At 37.9% G+C, this 20,109-nt stretch overlaps 1 protein-coding gene across 1 annotated transcript; it reads left to right on the top strand.

The window, feature by feature from the left end:
* Positions 1-1,616: 1,616 nt before the first annotated feature.
* GLTSCR1L (GLTSCR1-like) lies at positions 1,617-18,075 on the top strand. Its single transcript, XM_009867960.1, has 11 exons — positions 1,617-1,660; positions 4,266-4,314; positions 4,397-4,465; positions 7,983-9,686; positions 11,437-11,536; positions 12,742-12,839; positions 14,640-14,701; positions 14,825-14,970; positions 15,122-15,216; positions 16,359-16,461; positions 17,273-18,075. The coding sequence occupies exons 1-11, from the start codon at positions 1,617-1,619 to the stop codon at positions 18,073-18,075; spliced, it is 3,273 nt and encodes a 1,090-aa protein (XP_009866262.1).
* The last annotated feature ends 2,034 nt before the right edge of the window (positions 18,076-20,109 follow it).

The following is a 20,109-nucleotide window of genomic DNA, read 5'->3' as shown; positions in this document are numbered from 1 at the left end:
ACCTGTGCTGGTATTTTACTACCCTCAGAGGTAAAAAAAATAAGTTCTTATGTTTAGATAGATCTGTTCTCTTTTATTTTGATTTGTGTCTCATGCCTCTTGTTCAGATGGCTGAGAGGGGATCTTATTAACGTATATAAATACATGAGGGGTGGGTGTCAAGAGGAACAAGACAATCTCTTCTCAGTGGTGCCCAGCAATAGAACAAGGACTAATGGGTTTAAGTTAGAACACAGGAAGTTCCACCTCAACATGAGGAGAAACTTCTTTCCTGTGAGGGTGACAGAGCACTGGCACAGGCTGCCCAGAGAGGTCAAAACCCACCTGGATGAGTTCCTGTGTTTATGTTTGGCAGGATGAGAGAGAGCAAAATGAATTAAAGCCAAAATTGTATTAATGAATTGGAGAGTGATAGCAGACCTTTTTAAGGGAATTTGAGAAAAAACAAGCATGGAATGCACAGTGATCACTTTGATGTGATTAGAAGATACTGTCAAGATGAGACTGGGTAACTAAGCGGAAGCCAGGGAACAAAGAGGTTTAGGAAATGCTAGCATCAGTTGATAATTGAAAGGTGGATTTAATGTTACCCTGTACTTCTTCTTTATAGAGAGAATAAGGGAGGATAAAGTGGTCCCGAGAGTTACTGACAGAGGAAGGGAAGAAGATTCAGTCTGAGGTGACATTCTGAGAGTTACAGTGAACAGGAGAACCAGGGTATGCAAACAGAAGCTTTGACAGAACGGGAGAGAGTGATGGAATGTGTTTGGTACAGGCAGCACCTGACCGAGTAGGCAATATCTAAGTGTGTTGGTTTTTATGGTACTGTGAGGCCAAAAATGCTCTGCACCCAGTGAATGGATGCTTACATTCAGCATGGCTGATGCACATGAATTCCCAACCCATTGTTAAAAGGATTGTCAGGACTCTACTATTAATCACAGGTTTTTTCAGTACACTTTTGGGTATTCTTGAGGAGAAAACAGAAGTGGCCATATTGTCACTAGCAATAGCTGAGAAAGGTGTGCTAGAAAATAGTATTCTTTTTAGTGCTTTGAAATACCTTATATAGTTTTAGTTCTAGCCTGTAACAGTGCTGTCAGATACTGACGTAAATTTGGTTACTTTTTTGGTTCATCAGTATTAGAGCCACTAATTTCTAACAATCCTGTAGATTCTGTAGGTTATTCACTTATTTGGGTTAGCTGGGAGTAAATTACAACAGAAGCATTTTAATTGGGGACTTGAGATTGCGTTCAGTGTTTTTGCATTTAGGTTTTTTACTACTTTTTTAAATTATAGATGTTCTGTTTAATCAGTTCCGTTAATCATTTGTCTTTCACCGATATAAAATTCTAAAAAACAAATAATCAAACCTAAGTGGTAAAACATTGCATGGGATTTTATTGATCATTACATGTGAAGGGAATTTGATTTAGAGATAAACTAGTGGACCTCTGGAGAAGGTGCAGGTTTATTTAAGAACTATGCCGATAGTAGACATTGTCAGCTTCATAAATTGTTGAAGAAATATCGTTGAAATAGTATAAATTGGTTTTATTGTTGAAAACAATACATAGCAAATATTCATCTTCTCCCTTTTTGTTCTAGTTGTCATGGATGATGACGATGATGAATCCTGTCTCCTTGATCTTATTGGGTAAGTTTTCCTTAAGCAATTTTTTTACAAAAGTTGGAAAAATCTAATTTTTCCAAAAGATCTTCTAGAAGGTGATTCTGTCGCAGTATTGTCTCAAGGCTGAATGACTTGCAATTTAAATCGATTGGTATCAATGTGTATCACAAAGCCTTCAGTCCCAGTGTACGCTTGCTGACAGTCCACTTGCTGACCTTCTCAAGAGAGGCTAAAGAATGAGTGTGCGTGCACGTTGGATTCTCCTCTCAGCCAGTGGCAATATCAAGTTGAGGTTGAAGCACGTTACTAGGGATGTTGTTACAAAACAAAGAACATTGGGTTAAAAATCCCAAGGATCTCAATTTTTGAGTAGTGGAACTAGATACTTCGTTAACACTATGCTCCTATTTTAAAGGGAAGTGTACAATTAATATTTTCTTAATTGTAAATATGCAATTTCTACTACTAACATGCATTTGTGTAAAAGTGTTAGAAAAATAGAATTGTTACCCTGTACTTCTAAGTATTCACAACAATCAGGAATTTATCAGCATTTTGCTCAAAGATGCTTGATTTTAATAAAATGATCTGGTTTTGTTGTTGTTGTTTTGTTGGTTTGGGGAATTTTTGCATTATTTCTATAGCAGATTATTTGAAGGTTTACAATTTCCTGTGAGAATCTCAAAAAATAATTAGGATAGCAGAAGCATAAGTAAAGTTTTCCTGGATTGTATATGACAAGTGACTCAGACATGACACTTCGTTCGAACTCAGCCAGAATTTAGAATGTCATCAGTCTTGTAGCAGTTTCTAGAGATTGCCTCCGCTTTATACAAGAATTTTTTTACTGTCTTAAATGTAGTAAATAAATAGGCCTTTTGCCTTTCTCCTTCCCTCAGAGCTTTCAGTGAGAGCATTAACTTCAGAAAAAACCAGACTGTCACCATAGTGACTGCTGTGACCTGGGGGGGTTGCTCTGTGGTTGCTGTAGCAAAAGCGTTGTCAGTGATGGCCCCCAGTTAGAGCTGGTGAAGTCGGCTGTGCGAGGTTACTGACTGTAGCCTTATGAAAACACATCCTGCTTGGAAGATGATAATTGACTGCATGAGAGAATTAAGTGCTCCGTCATGAGCATGAATCCCAGGGATCCTGGTACAGGTTCACAGGTGGTCCAGAAAATCGAGTGCCCTCTGTACAGATGAGTGTTTGTGTGAAAAATTACCGTGTTCTTCCCTGCTGCTGGCAGCAATTACTGTCTTAAACATTTACAAGAATGAAGAACAACACTTTTTTTTCTATCTGATCTTTGATTTCGGTAAGTGCCTTCTAAAATGCCTTCCTTACTTAAGACAATATGTAAGTGATGAAGTGAGTATAATTAGTACTAAGTGGCCTGGTTATTTTATCAACAAAATTCATAAGCGTGGTAGAGCCCTATATGAGATTGAGTTCTGTTCTCCTTAATTCTTGAAATCCAGTGAAAATGACATTTTCATTTGAAGATAGATGTAACCACTTCTGCGTTGTAGGAATAACTGTACCATAAAGTCCCTGCCCCAAGTACGGTCTGTTTAACACTTCTTTCGTAAACACTTGAATTTAGTTTGTTTTTTAAATGAAAAAAGGAGAGGAATAGGGGTGTGTTTTTTAGGAGAGCAGTTGTAAAGCTGAAAGATCTTTTAACTTGTTCATTCTTTGTTTTCTAGGATGATCAAGAGGGGAGTAGAGTTATTTTGAATTAGTATTTTTTTTTACATGAGAATCTCCTGCTTCTCAAAAATTTTTTATTATTACTTGTTAATCAATAAAGATGTTTTAAAATCAAAAAACTCCATGTCATTTTTCTTCTTCTCATGCTAATGGACATGTTGGGAAGTGCTGTATAACTGTTTCATTAAAATAATCACATGTAACATAACCTTTTAATATTTTTTACTTGGTCTGTGTGTGTAGTTACATTAACGTATTTTTGATTTGTTTAAATTTCCAACGCTTATTCTATCAAACCACATTTTTAATCTGAGTTTTATTTAGTGATAGTGCTCAATTAATGAATTACACTGAAGCAGCATTTCATAATATTTAGTAAGCTTTTGCTGTCGTTGATTTCAGTTGGAAAAGGTGCCATTTTTTCTCCAAGTGAAGGAACTGTTACTCTGGCAAGCTTAAATTTTTGTTGACTTACCTTAGAGGTGGCAGAAAACTTGTTACAGGTTCAGGTTTGTAAATACTCTGTTGACTTGGACAGTGGCTAAACAGACATTGTAATTCATCTCTGTAGAAGAGATGGGACTTGTCATAAAATACCGAGTGTCTGAAGAGAGTATGAGTAATGCCCTCATAAAGGGAAGTAAAGTAGAATGCAACTGAAATTTTGTGATGAACAGTTTATTGTTTCAAATGTCTTGGTACGATGACAGCAAATACGATCCACATTGATAATGATGATCATACAGAAACACAGATCCTGAGATGGTATAAACTTTCAGCTCTGCATTGGAGTCAGTGAAAGAAATGTGATTTTACTATGAACCTGATTACTATGAATGCAGTATCTGGCTTAGTTAAATTAGCATATTTAGTAGAACGAGCTTACTAAAAGTGGTAACTTTTTTTTTTTCCCCTTAAGGGACCCACAGGCGCTGAATTACTTTCTACACGGACCTAGTAGTAAATCTGTAAGTAGCATTCTTGTGTATTAGACATACATAAGCTTCATTGAGTGTATTACTTCTGAACGTAATTTTTGTCTTTTACCAGAGCAATGAAGACTTGACCAATGCAGAATATTCTGTAGCCAACTCAAATTCAATTTTCGCCAACTCCAATGTAAGTGGTGAGGAGATAAATTACATTTATATTGAGATTGCATGCTTCTGTTACGGCTTTTCTTGACTTTTATTAAACCGAATGAAGTAGATGTGGATTTTGACCTTTAATTTGAAAGTTCTGAATGCTAACATAAAACTACCTCATGTTGTTAATATTTTAAGTATTTCCTTGGGTTTTTATCGGGAAATTACTCAAAACATAGTGCGTTGCTGGGATGTGTTTTGTAAATAGGTAAAGGAGCTTGCTGAGTAGTGCTCGGTGTAACTCTCTCCAGTAAACTGGACTTTAATTTTAGCGATTGTAGATGTAGTATTGCTCAAATGTATACATTTCCTGTGTTTATTAGGATGCTTTTGTTTCTTAATTCTGAGTAGAATCTGAGCGAGCAATTTTTTTAAATTAATGAATGAGGCTTTTGTTCTTTAGACTGAATAGCTGGCTTGGGATGTTTCCCTCCTGTAACTTCAGTGTAAGGAAGTCACTTTAAATTCATGTGATCATGCAAGTAGTCTTCAGTATTCTTTTTTTTGCCAGGAGTGTATTGTAGCCCTGAATCAGGTTTTATCCAGTGAGGTTGTGGAATCCCCATCCTTGGAGGTAATGCCAAGGCTGATCAGCTTTAGTGCTGGCAATAGTCCTGCTTTAAGTAGAAGGTTGGAATAGATGACTTTGGAGATCCCTTCTGACTCACATTTCTTTGATTTCATTGGTGTGTGGATTTTGTTCTTTTAAAAATTAATTCTTCACCCCATGGTTCAGTTATTTTAATAAATAGAGTAACATTTCCTTGGTAATTTGATTTCTGTTGTACTGTTACCCTGACTCTGTCTGTCTCCTATTCCTAGCAGATATGTGGATGTACTTGTAGGTCTGTAGGGACCTCGAAGAACTAGTGACTTTTCTATAACCACAGTAGGGTGATGTGAAGTGTTTGCCCTGTCCTTTCCCTTTTGGTGTCATTACTAAACATTTTAGAAAAAACGTTGAGTGAGTTCTTTATCCAGATGTGCTGATTGAGATAATGGTGGGGGAATGGGGTAATAGGATCTGTCCAATTTTCAGCTAATTGGGAACAGTGGTTTCAACTTGGTGCTTTCTGTATGCAGCATGGCAGAGGTGGGTTTTGAGGACTCATCTTAAAAAAAGGAGGTTATGGCAGAAAAAGGGTGACATGGCATACATTGTCATAGCCTGGACTTCCTAGTTGCTCTTTGTAGAGATTCTTCCGCTAAGCATGAGTAGGTGAGCAGGAGTCAGGGGTGTATTCTGATGTATTTTCAGAAAGTGAGGTTTTTGAGTAATTTTGATAGGGATTGGGAGATTCTGAAAGTTTTTGCAGATGCTGAGAGTTCTATCTTTGTATGTGTTCAGAATTGCTACCATGGAGTAGGATTGACTGTCTTGATGCCCGTCTCAGTGGCAGAGTTTACAAATTCGGTGTCAAGGGTTCAGTGCCTCCGCTGGTAAGCATGTTCAGCCAACACCTAACACAAACAATCTGACTGAAGGATGAGAAAAAAAATGTTCACTCTTAACTCCTCCCCTCTTCGAGCTGAATGATTGCCTGCCCCCTCTACTGATTCCAGCTTGTTTTCCTTCAGTGATTGTCAATCTATGTCATAAACCCTCATGAGAGGGTTCCTTAACCATTGTACTATTACTTGAGATGTACTTGGTAACTTCTTCCACCTTCTTGGTACAGCATAGTAGAACAGCTTAAGAGAGCAGAATATTCAAGGAGCTGGTGAGAATAAGACTTCTGTAGCTAAGCAGATTTGTAAAGTTGCAGAGGAACTGGTTTCTTCTTGAAATTAGCATGGTGTTCTGCATGATTGTTCTGAATCTGGGCAGCAATGATTTGGATGTTAACTTGGAAGGTCCGTGGTTCCGGATTGTGCACATAAAATTGTTTTTTGGTGTTAAACAGTCCTGGGAGCAGGGAATGAAACTTTGTTCTAGTGGGAGACTTTCAAGCTACCGATCTTGATTGCACGTAATATTATTTATCATTACTATTGCTATTTGTTGTATTGTTAGTACAAACTGGAATAGCATTAACCGAAGCCCTTTTAACTTACACAGTTGTGAAAGATTTCAGATCAGTCATTGTCACTGGAGACAAATTGCAGGTGCAATAGGGAATTCTCCACAAGAACTTGACAGTTACGAGTCCTAATGATGTCCTAGTTAGTGACTCCTTTTTGCTCTGCCTGCTGGTAGTTAGGTACAGTTGAGAAACTGATTTGTAATTTTAGGTGTTCATGTGGTGCAAACATTGAAACATTTAAGTACTAGCTTAATTCCTACTGTTAAAACAAATGTAAAAAAGCTTACTGTTATTTTATAATTGTGTTTTGAAAATAGTTTATTGATTTTTAAGAAAATTCTTCTATTTTAAAATCTGACTGAAGTTTCATAAAAGGCACATGCTGATTCAGAAACAGCTTGGGGTAAAATTCTGAGGAAATACGCTTGGGGAACTGAAGTTAGAATGGGTTAGTTACTATATGTGATAATTATGGCTTGCGGCATCTTCACACCATTTATATGAGGTGAAGGCAAGTGTCTGTGACCTCCAAGGAGTGAGAGCTCAGAATATGAATGTCACTCATAATTTCACACCCACATTTTGCATTTATCCTGACCTAAAAAGAAGCCAGATGTTGATTTTGAATAGTTAAGATTATGATACTGCCATTTAGAAAGGTCTGCTCTGTCTTAACTGTACAAACCTGATACCTAAGTTGTCTGCAATTTCTGTACAGGATTTTGTTTTGGGCAAATCTTACTGACAGCCAGAGTAAAGTAGGATTTGAATTTCCTTATCACAGTATTCATTGATGTAGATTTGAAGGACTTTTTATTATTTGAAGGATTTTTAAAAATTTTCTGTAGTTTCAGTGTGTGTAGTTCTCCGTAATAATCTTACTAGCATAAACCACAAAGCATTGGTTTTCTTACTGCTTTGTTCCTGAAATTTTTCTAAACAAAGAATTTACATAATTCCTTACGAAACAGTCCATAGGTTTGCATTGTGTAGATTTTGGAAACAGATCTTATTTGATAGAGGAAATCAGTGAAAGAGCAGCTTTCTACTGCCTTTTCCCTGCTTCAAGTTGAGTTACAGTGGAGGTCTTTTCACTCCTCCTTTCTCGTATTCTTTTGTCCATAGAGTGCTCAGCTTGAGGAAGGGAAAATGGTACTTCAGGAGTGTGTCATATCCTCTTGAAATGGTGCAGCTGCAGAGCTGAGTGCTGGGGAATTGGGAGATTGGAGAAGGGAGAGAAGAGTAGTGTCTGCAGCAGTTTGGGCTGAGGGTGTGAGTGGGATGGGAGCGATGCACGTGTTTCTGCTGGCCCACCCTATGGGATCAACGTCACCTTACGTACGTACATACTGTGCGAAGATTATGGTTTTGTAAAGGAAGTTTGCTTGCACGAACAAAAGCTTTATTGGCAAATGAGGCGGAGCTTGAAGTTTCTGAAGCTTACTTATTTCTTCTTTTTCGTTTCAGAACACTGATCCTAAGTCGTCTGTAAAAGGTGTAAGTGGCCAGCTTGGAGAGGGGCCTAGTGATGGACTGCAGCTGTCCAGTAGCCTTCAGTTTCTTGAAGATGAACTTGTGTCTTCTCCCTTACCTGATCTTACTGAGGATCAGCCTTTTGATATTCTTCAGAAGTCCTTGCAGGAGGCCAATATTACTGAACAGACTTTGGCAGAAGAGGCATATTTGGATGCCAGTGTAGGTTCTAGCCAACAGTTTGCACAAGCTCAGCTTCATCCTTCTTCATCAGCATCCTTTACTCAGGCTTCTAATGTTTCTAATTACTCAGGTCAGACGTTGCAACCTATAGGAGTTACTCAAGTGGTACAGCAACCTGTTGGAGCATCTTTTGCAAGCAATACGGTCGGTGTGCAACATGGCTTTATGCAACATGTCGGAATTAGTGTTCCCAGCCAGCATTTGTCTAATAGCAGCCAGATCAGTGGTTCCGGGCAGATCCAGCTAATTGGTTCATTTAGTAATCAACCTTCCATGATGACCATTAATAACCTTGATGGATCTCAGATAATTCTGAAAGGCAATGGTCAACAAACACCTGCAAACATGAGTAGTAGCCTCTTGGTTCATAGACAAACTCCAAATGGTAACTCACTATTTGGTAACTCAAATTCAAGTCCAGTAGCACAACCCGTAACCGTTCCATTTAACAGCACAAATTTTCAGACATCGTTGCCTGTCCATAATATCATCATTCAGAGGGGTTTGGCACCAAACTCTAACAAAGTTCCCATTAATATCCAACCAAAGCCTGTCCAGATGGGTCAGCAGACTGCTTACAACATGAATAACTTGGGAATACAGCAGCATCACGTACAGCAAGGGATTCCGTTTGCTTCTGCAAACTCGCCTCAGAGTTCGGTAGTGGGTCCTCATATGTCTGTGAATATTGTTAATCAACAAAATACAAGAAAATCGGTTACCCCTCAGGCCGTTAGCAACGCTGGAGGTAGTATTGTTATCCATTCTCCTATGGGACAGCCTCATGCACCTCAGAACCAGTTTCTCATACCTACAAGTTTAGCTGTTAATTCTAATTCAGTTCATCATGTCCAGGCCATAAATGGACAGCTTCTTCAGACTCAGCCTTCCCAGCTGGTTCCCGGCCAAGTGTCTGCCGAGCATGTAATGCTCAATAGGAACTCTACAAACATGCTAAGAGCCAACCAGTCCTATTCTGGACAGATGCTGAATAATCAGAACACAGCTGTTCAGCTTGTTTCCAGCCAGACGTTCACAGCTTCTGGAAACCAAGTTATAGTAAATCATGGAGCTTCACAGATCGTTGGTGGACAGGTGCCGCTGCAGCAGGCGTCACCGACAGTGTTGCATTTGTCACCGAATCAAGCTAATGTTTCTCAAGGCAGATCGAGTTTTACTACGATGTCACCTGGGCAGTCTACAGCCGCCAGTATGTCAGCTTCTAATCGATTTGCTGTTGCAAGTTCTTCTGGTTCGGTACATCCGAGCTTGGGACCATCAGTTCAGTCTGTCGCGTCAGGTGGAAGCTTTACGGGAGATCAGCTCACACAGAACAGAACTCAAGTTCCCATCAGTGCGTCCCAGCATCGTCTTCCCGCATCCTCTTCCAAATCTGTCAGCACCTTTAGTCACACTTCAATTGGAGTAACGCAACAGCAGTTTGCCTTTGGTCAGGTAGGAAAGCTGCTTGAGAATGTAGCCAAGGAAATGCTTCTAAGCTGTGCTAAACTCTAGTGAACAAACTATTAAAGTTGATGTTAATACAAAGAACGTTAATTTTGCTAGTTTATGTTGTAACAAATATTGTGGAACTGCTGAAAATTACTGTAACCCAGAGACGTTTCTTCACTCGCTATTTTCTAAAGTCTTATCGCTGGGTGAATGAGACTGTCACTTTCAGAAGATTTGGTTTATAGTAATAGTTTCAGAACTGCTTAGTACTGATATTTCTGTGCATGTTTATAAGAATGGACATCGTATGATTATACAACTGTAAGCTCTCCTGAAAATCTTACTGTAGAACTAGGTGTAAAAGCTTGGGTGTACTCTTAGCACTTAGAAGTCTTTTGACCTCACTAAAAACTTTGCATGTGTTTTCAGGGTTTGACGTAGTCGTATTAAGAGATTAAAAGGTTTTTTTGGTTCCTCACTGTTATTTACCATGCATTTTCCCCACTGTAGTTCTGTGTGCCTGGAGCAGTTAGAATCTTTCAGATTTGAAGCAAAGGCAAGGCAAGAGGCATTTCTTAGAATCCTTAATAGGAAATAACTTCTAAGGGAGTTTGTAAAAGCACAACATATAAAAAAAAGTTCTCAAAGAGACTCACCTAGTAATAATTAATAAAATAATTCGGAATTTGCTTTTAATGGGAGAACTGTACTACTTTGTTCAGCTGATACAGCTGCAGTATGTACTCAGCTCAAGTTTGTCTTTTTCCATAAATGAGCTTTCAGACTGCCAGTGACTTGTCACATGATTAGCAACAAGCTATTATTCTGCTTCTGCCCTTTTTTTAACTTCTGTTATTTTTTCCTTGTTCATTATATAATACATATATAATAACTATCTTAGAATACATTTGCACTAACTATCTTAGATCTTTCTCTTTTCCTAAAGGTCTAGTGGATTTCTTTTTTTTTACTCAGTACCAAAATGGGCAATGAAATAATGTGCCTTAGAAAATAATGTGTATTTAGAAAATAAGGACGAATATGGTGTAGAACCATTCAGTCTTGCGAGCACAGGTTGTAACGGTTTGTTTGCAAATGAGTAATGTGAGATGCGCCTGTCTTTCTTCTTCATGTTCTCTTCCTGTTTTGTAGTAGTACACGTGATTTTCAGCAGTTCAGTGATTTTCAGCAGTTACAAAAGCGTATTTCTTACTGACATAAGAAGTCATTTTATTTCTGTGCTGAGATTTCAGAGCTGAAAATGGAAACTACAGAGAACAAATTATACTGTTTATCAGAATCATTTTAGTTTGTTTGTACTTGTATTTTGAACAGTGCACTGTATCCTAAGTTGTATATTATTTAGTCACTAAATCACTTGTCAGTTTGTTCCATGGTGAGGTTTTTTGTTGTAGAGACAGCTCATTTAGTCATCTTGCAGTTTTAAAACTCTGAAAAGCTGAGATTTCTGAGGGCCATTGTAGTGGTAAATCATGAGTCTTCTGGAATGTAACTGGTATATATTTGTACTGTTAGTGTAATTTCTGTTCCTCTTTGATTTACTTTCTAAAATTCTTGAACTGAGAGGATTGAGATGTCTGAAACTTCACCACTTAAGAGTTTGAGTTTGAAAAGGGATGTATAGAGCTGAATTTTAGTTGCTTTTTTCTTTTTTCCTCTGCTTGTTAAAGCTTTCAGTTAATATTTGACTGTGGGATTTTTTTGTGTTTTTTTTTTAATGTATGTAACACAGAAAAAAGCTATGAATCAGACATCACCAGTTTCTGCATTGAAGACACAGGATAATTTGAGACAACCTCAGCTAACAAGTCTTCTGAGCAACACACTATCAGGTCAACTAAGGTCTTTTTAAAATAATTTTCTTAATTTTCTCCAGCAACTGAAACTGTTTCTTCAGTGTGTCAGACTTACATTGATGGCTCTTTACAATAGGACCTAAAAGGTTATCAGAATTCTATTTTTTAGAAGAACACAAACTAAATTTTTCAATATCCAATGTGTGGTTTTATTTTTCTCGACCATGCCACTTCATGGACAAAAATTTGAATATCCACAAAAAGCAATTTTTTCCTCCTCTGTAAAATCCAAAATTGTACCTACTTTCATTTTTTATAGTTTTTTTTCGGCTTAGGAAAATAAAAATAACTAATTTTCAAAGTACCAACATCTGCTAAAAATTCTATGAAATTTCTAGACCCTCTCTTGTAATGGCTGCTTCAGATACAGAGGAAAGAAAAATAGCGATTACACTCCGTATGTTTTTGAATGTGTCACTTTCAGTTAGAATAGTTAATGCATTATTCATGGCAAAATAATGGGCTTTTCAAGCAGCACCATGCTACTAGAAGAACACTCAATATATTCAAAGCAAACATAAAAATTCAGTAACTTTCCTGTTCTCTTTGTACAAAAGTAATCCCTTTGAGTAAGGTCCTATAATCTACCTGATTTTTTTTTCCCCCTTTGTGTGCTGTTACGTGTAAGCTGTCCAGACAGTTTTCTACAATCAGCACATTATAGTTTTTTTTTGTTTTAAAATAAATCACAGTTTGTGTTGTTTGTAATGTAGCATGGCTGATAAGGTGCTGTTTGAATTCCTGAGCAAGGCAATTAGAAGAAGCCTGCCCATCTAGAAAATCTAGCTCAAAAGAAATTGTGATGCCTGCTGTCTAAACACCTTAAGGAGGGGGTTAGAAATTGGGTTTATGCGCTTGAGGGAGGGTTAGTGTTGAAAAGCTTGCTAAAATGTGCTGTTAAGGTTTTCAGGCTGGTACTTGAATTTCTTACATTCCAGTACTGTGGTAGGAGATGATTTATATCTGAGGATTTTTGTAATTTGCAGCACAAAATATCAGTCTGTTTCATTTTTATGAACCAATTTCTTGACAGGGTAGTTGCACTAATGCTTCTAAGCTATTAGACATGTATCTTTCTCCTAAAAACTAAAAAAGAAACAAGTAAAATGATCAGGATAGGTACATGAAATTATTCTGTCCTTCTTTAGGATGACAGAGTCGTTTTAACACTTCTTTTATAGGTCAGGACTCTGGAGGAAAAATCATACAGCAATCTCTAGGAACAGCACAACCACAAGAAAAGGTTGTAGGATCATCATCAGTTCAACAGAATATACAGGTAGAGAAAACTTCTATTTATGTTTCTGTTTCCCTTAAAATTTTAGTGATGTTCGGCAAGTTTCGGCTCCATATTGATAATCTCAGAGTCCTTGCATGTTTTGTCAGAGTATGTGAAGTCAGTCAAGCTAGTGAAATACCACCTTGACATGATAAACGTTGAGTGTTTTGCAGATTGATAACTCTGAACAATGCTTTGAGATTTAATTCAGTAAGGGGAGTCTGACTGTTCTGTCTCCTGAAGATAATTTCATATGACGTAGCAATTCTTCATTGAGTTGGACATAAGTTAGGCCTACTCTTACCATTAGTTCTTAGAAATCAAGCTGTTCTCTAGCTAATTGGGAGGGGATGGCTTGTGAGAAGTAGCAGAAAAATCCCATCTGGTCTTTGTTTTACTCTCCTCTGCGTTGTCTTCCCTCGGTTTTTTTTGGTGGTGTTTTTTTTATTGCCAAACGTTCTCCTATGTGTGGCATCTATGTACAAAAATTTAACGCTACATACAGAGTTTGGGCTGGAAGGGGAGGCCAGCTTTTTGGAGAGGGAATACGAGAGCTTCTGGAGGGAGGAGACGATTGTTACATTCATGGACTGAGTAGCTGAGGGTAGGAAGCAAGGATTTGGTGTACGCCTGAAAGTGTGGGCTTTGTTGTGGATGGAATTAAACCACGACATCACGGAGAAGAGCAAGTGAGGATCCGTTCTGGAATTTTCATTTCTTGCTGTAAATGTATGTGTCAGTGTAGTATGACAGGATTGTCTTTCCCTGTCTTACTGATGTGCAGGTAGAGCAGAAGATAATTCAGTGGTGCTCAGTTATGAGTCCAGCCTGGTTTTGTAATTGTTGGTCAGATGTTTATTTTTCTGTGGTGGTGAATACTTTTTATGGTCTGAAGGTGGAGGCTTTTTGGCCAGTAAGTACCGTTACAGTGTGTCTATGTTATGCTGCTCCTATGTTGCTAAGAAAGATGCTCGGTACCATGTGGGTTTTTCGTTCTTTCAAACCGTGCTGTAGTTCAGAAGAGCTTTCATGCAATGTTTTTCTAAATCATAAATGACTTCTGCTCTGGGAGCAATTCCATGGGTAAGACTAGTTCACTCAAAAAAACCCAGCAGCTTTGTCTTAAACAAAGACTCTTTGATGCAGGATGGCTTCTTTAGGAGAATACTTGGATTGCAGTAATGCCACTCATGCTCTAGGAACATGAGCCTTTATCACCTCAGAGAGCCTTACACTTAGGACAGTGTTCCTTGAAAAAGCTTGCCTTAAGGAAAGGAGGTGATGTAGGTTTTCCTGATAGATATATCTGTAGGTTCGACACTGAAACAGAATTCCTAGAACCACTTTCACCACCTACCCATCCACTGTGGCTTTTCAGAATTTTAAGTACAAAGCCTTCAGGTGCTTTCCTGGCAGATGCTTTAATTCATCAAAATCAGGCAAGATGACATCAGCTGAGAAATGCAGAGACAGTTCTTGACTGCACATTTCTTGGGAAAAGTTTTTAGTTATACCTTCTTTGCACCTGCTAAATTTGATCACCAATCTTTTTCCTAGTGAAGAATGTATATGCAGTACGTTTGCCTACAAACAGCATTTCAGACCTTTCATTTGTGTAAGAGAAGCGACTTCCGTGTTTCATTGATAGAGCATCCTGTGAAAATAGGAGATTGTTGAAAGTGTTTCTGTGGTGGTTACACTTACTATTGGGGATACAGTTGATTGGCAGAAATAAATACTGAAGCTTAGGCTTTGCAAAGAAGTGGATATATTATAATTTTTCTTCTTTTTTTAACTTAGGTGGATGGTCATTTAGTCGGACAGAAAAGGCCAGCTGCTAAACAGTTAACTAAAGGAGCTTTGTAAGTCATTCTTCTGTAATTTTGGTGCAGATTTTTCCTCTTACCTTCATTTCTTTGTTTTTGTCAATGTGTAAACTTCTGTTAGAGTATGTGTTAATTATATATCATTCATTTTCTTTGTAGTATTCTACAGCAATTACAGAAGGATCAAGTGCATGCTGTGACACCAGATAAAAGTCGGTTTAGATCATTAAATGATGCAGTTCAGAGACTCCTTTCATACCATGTATGCCAGGGATCACTGCCAACAGAGGAGGACTTAAGGAAAGGTAATTTGCTTTTTGAAAATTGACAGTAACTTTGTAACCAATATATTGAGAGAATTCTTTATGTAAGTTAGAGCAATAAGAAAGGAAATAGTTTAAATTTTGTGCAAGTTAATCAAGGACAGTATTTGAAAGTATACTCTTGTCTTTCTAGTGGACAGCGAGTTTGAATCTGTAGCTGCACAGCTTCTGAAGAGGACACAGGCTATGCTGAACAAATACAGATGTTTGCTTATAGAAGATGCAATGGTAAGATGTATAACCCAGATGCATTTTATGTTTCTAGGACGTGGTTCAGTTTGCTAAAAAAAATATATTTACAGGAGGGTGAGAACTAACAGTAGAATTCATTTTGTTGATACTACTTACCACCTTATGAGGGTGATTAATATATACATGAAGGTTTTACAGTTACATATATGTAGCCCATGTGCTTAGTATTGCACCAGCAGTGTCAGTGGCCAGTGTGCATTTTTAAGTGTATGCACACATCTTAAAATCAGTGAAATGGGTCGAGTTTGTGTTTCACATACTGCCTAAGTAACGACTCTGTTAATATATTATGTTCCATAGACGTTGAAGGCACTTGTGCTTGGTGCTTGCGCTTTGCTCTTGCGCTGGGCAGGCTGTGGTAGTCAGACAGGTGATTTCGGTGTATTACTGTGGGTGTGCTGAAAGTCTCTATTCAGAGGCCTCCAACTATATTATAATTGGAGCCAGCTCAGGTTACAATTCAGGAAATTATTACTTCTCCTTAGATGCTAGGTGGAGCCTTAAATTATCATTGGAAATACTTCTCATTTAAGTGCCTTCACAATCCCAGGCATGAGGTGAAAACTTACAAAGTTACTTTAAGAGTGTTACGCAACAATCAGGGAATGTCATTGTGGCTTCAGACATGGCAGTTTCCAAGCCTGGAAAAGTTTTGAATTTGAGTATAATACGACATTAAGATGACCTAAAAATCACACTGCTTTAGAGACAGAAATACGTAATATAAGTGTTACGATTAATATGGCTTTGGAATCTAGGAGTCCCACTAAAAGTGGTGCTAACTTCATAGAATCATAGAATGGCCTAGGCTGGAAGGGACTTCAGAGATCATTTTAATCCACCCTCCCTGTCGCCAGGGACACCCATCAAATATTTGCAAGTAATTGCAGATAGGAATAGAGGTTGGAGGCTAAAATATGTTCTTTTAGCACTTGGTCTGTTTTATGGTTAGCTCAGTCGGTTGAGCGTGGCGCTAACGATGCCAAGATCGCAGGTTCGATTCCCGCTCGGTCCCCATGTGTGCCTGATCTAGTCGAGAGGTGGCTACAAATGTTTTGATTTGGTACCAACATATGGATGACTACAGAGATGACTGGTTTTGGTTTTCTTTCCTGCAGCGGATAAATCCCTCTGCAGAAATGGTTATGATTGATAGGATGTTTAACCAGGAAGAAAGGGCATCTCTCACCAGGGATAAGCGTCTTGCACTTGTGGATCCTGGTAAGTAATGGTTAACTTCAGAACCTTAACAAAAGCAGCATTTAAGTATGAATTAAAGTAAGCATTTAAGTATATTTAAAAGCAGTTGAGGCCATAGCGAGGCCCTGGTTGCTAGGGATTCCAGTAGTCGAAATATAGATATTTTAATAGCCACCAAATTCAGCAGTCTTCAGACGCTGTGAAGTTGAAGGCAGGGTTTTTTTGATGAAAAAGCCCATTAGGCTTGTTGGCAGAGAAATATTTCAGAGTTTCTTTTGATGACAGTCATGACTCCTGTGTGGTCTCAGTTCTAGTACGAAAGAATTTTGTGAGTTTGCTGGCAGTAAGAAAGAATGCTACCATATGAAGCATGAATATTGTGGTTCATTTTATGATATGTTGCTTTTGGAATGTCATGGCCACATAAATGGCAGCGTTTTTAATCAGACTTGTTGAAGATAACAACTAGAAACACATTTGTGCAAGATAACCAGCTACTATTTGTTTAAATGTTCTGTGTATTTTAAAAGACATTGAGAGGATCTATCGAAGAAGGTAATAGTCTTCCGTGTACCACGTTTGCATATTTATAGTGCTGGGAAGTGCCCTTGGTTTAGTTTTGCAGTGCACGTGTGTGTAGTGTGCTGGATAATTTGGTGATAATGTCCTGCACTGGATGCAGCAGAACACTTAAGCATGCACACGTCTCTTAAAATCATGAATCTGTACACTGTGGCTGTTCTTGGAATTTTAATATCAGAAACCACGTTAGAGTGTCTTATTATTTCGATGTATAGGTAATGTAAATAAAATGTTCCTATTTAATTTTCAGATGGTTATCAGGATGATTTTTGCTGTTCTGCCAAACAATTTGATAAAACAGCTGAAGAAGCACAGTCCAGTAAAAGTGACCACCAGTCTAGCAAAACATTACCTTCTCGAAGTCAGACTACCAAAACTCAAGCCAGAGACCGACCAAAATCCAGCTCAGCAGAGTCTGCAAATCACAGTAAACTTCCTCTAGTGCCTAACAACGTTCTGACACCACACGAAGGAATTGCTTCTACTAAAAAGTCGGAGAGCCTCACTAAAGCTTTAAAGTTTGAAAAAGCTAATTGTTCTTCGGAGAGCCAGTATGTGGCCCTTTCTGAAGAAAAGCTGGCTGGGAAAGAGCTTGCAAGGTCCACTGAGAATTCTTCGAATTCTGAAGACTTGTCAAAAACTGTGTCAAGAAGCAGTCATGGAACACACAATAAAATATCAAGGAACACAGTTCAGTCTTTCTCAAAGGTAACATGTAATAATTCCCTCCAAGAGAAAACTCTGAGGAGCTCTCCAAAGAATGAGGTTTTACATCCCGATAGCAGGAAAGGCTCTGGTGAACCCCAGCAAGACTTACTGCTCAGTAAGAGTTTAGAAACTACGTTTAAAAACATCTTGGAACTTAAAAAAGCTGGGAGACAGCCACAGAATGAGGCGGCGAGTAGTGGCTCGGTCGAATTAGAATTTCCTAATTTTTCGCCTATTGCTTCACAGGAGAACTGCCTGGAAAAATTTATTCCAGACCACAGTGAAGGTGTTGTAGAAACTGACTCTATTTTAGAAGCAGCTGTAAATAGTATCTTAGAGTGTTAATAGTGACATTACTATGGACAAGTTATGTTTCTCTTAGCAGAAGCAAATGTGAATGACACCACAAGTACAGCCTGACATGCATTTAAGGTTAACCTTTCTAAACTAGATTCTGTTCTGTGTTTGAGAGCAATACTCATTGTGGTTACAGTGAGATATCCAAGTAAAGTTACTCCTTGTTAGAATGCAGTCTGTTAGGGCCTTACTGTTTCAAGTATTACTCTGATAGTGCTTTTGATAATTGTGCCGTACTGCAGCGTAACAAGGTTGCAGGTCGTTAGGCCCTATGTAATACGGTAATATACTGACAATCACAGTCATTTGAAAGGATATATTTATTAAGAAAATGTTTTTAAAAAGTGATGGAAGCAACAATTGTCCCCTTCCCTTCTCCTCCACACATCATCAACTTTTTAGTTTTTCTGGAAAACCCACTGTACCTCTATTCAGAAGTAATTATTTGCTTTATTAATGAATCTGTGTTCTAGGATTCTTAAATTGGAAGGATATCATCAGTGTGTTTACAAGGCTTCATAATTTAAAGTGCTTTTCTGTTGCTTTCTGAGCAGAAACTAGTACTGGATGATGTAATTGTAGGGGGTAACTTTAGTCTGTGGGATGATACTATATGATCTTAGTCACAGTGGCATGATATGAAGTAATAAATGCTTGACTAAGGAAGGTAGAATGGAAGCCAGTAAATGGCAAAGTGTACAGGATGAGGCCATGCTAGAGCCATGAATTTATATATATAATACATATATATGTTAACTCTTGAGGAAAAGATTTTGCATTTTATAATTGGATGTAGTCAGCCTTGAGTCTTTCTGAAGTGGTATAAATGTTTTTGGTTTTTTTTTATTTGTTTGGGGTTTTTGTGTTTGTTTTTTTTTTTTTAGACCAAGTGTCAAAAGCACTTTTATTTGAAAACTGTTACGGTATTTGAAGCTCATATTTTAAGAAGACATTAGCCTTACTCTGATGAAATTTAAAGGCCAGTGTTTATTTTTTATTTTTTTTGCTTTTTGCTGTCAGAGAATGTTAAATCATCCACCGTAGCAGTCATAATAATCAAGATATGTACAGACCAAAGTCGATCAGCAGTCCCGTTGTTTAAACATATCGAAAAGTGTGTAATTATTAATTCATATTATAGAGCCAAGTGAAACCATCGCATGGTTTGTATTTGGCTTGCTGTCATGTTGTTAAGATAGAATCTTATTATTTTATTTATTTATTTTAATCTATGACATCTCTTTTATTTTCCTTTTTTTTTTTTTTGCTGCCCATGCTGCTTTTTACTAGTTTATTTTGGTCATGAGTGCTTTTGTGCACATAAGTGCGCTGACATTCGTCATGTGCATGTAGTACATATGTCTGCTCAGGAGGATATAGCTGTTGTGGTTTCTAAGGTATGCTCATGTTCCCCCCAGACCTTCTCCACAGTTTATTAGAAAAAATTACCAGCCTTTTTCCCAGCCTTTTTCCAGACAATTTTCATGATACAGAGGCTCATTTTGAAAAGCTGTGGTTGTCAGTCAGATTGCCAGGAAAGAAAACAAAAGATTTTGCTGTCATGTGATTCAGTCCATCTGAACAGCACAAAAGAAAGCAGAATTAGATCCTTTTGGCAGTAGAACGCTACAGTGCAACTCAGTATTGAGCTACAGTCCGCTGTCTGACCCCGAAAGGAAACCAAATCTAGAAGGCAACGTGAGAAAGATGAATTTACTTCAGGTTCGTTTCCCCTTCGATGTTAATGGAAGTGCTGGTATTGTATGCTACGAATTGCCATTTAAAAATATTGTGCCAATTTTAAAGTACATGTTTGTAAAAACCCAACATTCCCAAGTGTTGTATAAAATATTCAAGGTAATAATAAGTATTGCCAGTTTAAATTTTTAGCTAGGTGTCCATAGAATAGGCTCTCAGGCAGTTAGTTGTTTTCTTATTGGCAAACCTGACTATCAATATAGTCTTCACCTATTGCCTTTTTAGATTTAATAAGCTCATCGCTGTATATCCTGATGGTTATTT

This window comes from Apaloderma vittatum, unplaced genomic scaffold (assembly GCF_000703405.1).
Source record: "Apaloderma vittatum isolate BGI_N311 unplaced genomic scaffold, ASM70340v1 scaffold15844, whole genome shotgun sequence".
Lineage (NCBI taxonomy): Eukaryota > Metazoa > Chordata > Aves > Trogoniformes > Trogonidae > Apaloderma > Apaloderma vittatum.
Note: the sequence above shows the minus strand (reverse complement) of the source record. Positions and strands in the feature narration are given on the sequence as shown.

What these genes read in the sequence shown, in the direction of transcription:
- GLTSCR1L (XM_009867960.1), top strand. Translation starts at nt 1,617, where the DNA reads ATGGATGATGACGATGATGAATCCTGTCTCCTTGATCTTATTGG. An exon ending in AGCAGTTTGCCTTTGGTCAG is followed by an intron (nt 9,687 to 11,436) that starts GTAGGAAAGCTG and finishes TATGTAACACAG; the next exon opens with AAAAAAGCTATGAATCAGAC. An exon ending in TCTTGCACTTGTGGATCCTG is followed by an intron (nt 16,462 to 17,272) that starts GTAAGTAATGGT and finishes TTTAATTTTCAG; the next exon opens with ATGGTTATCAGGATGATTTT.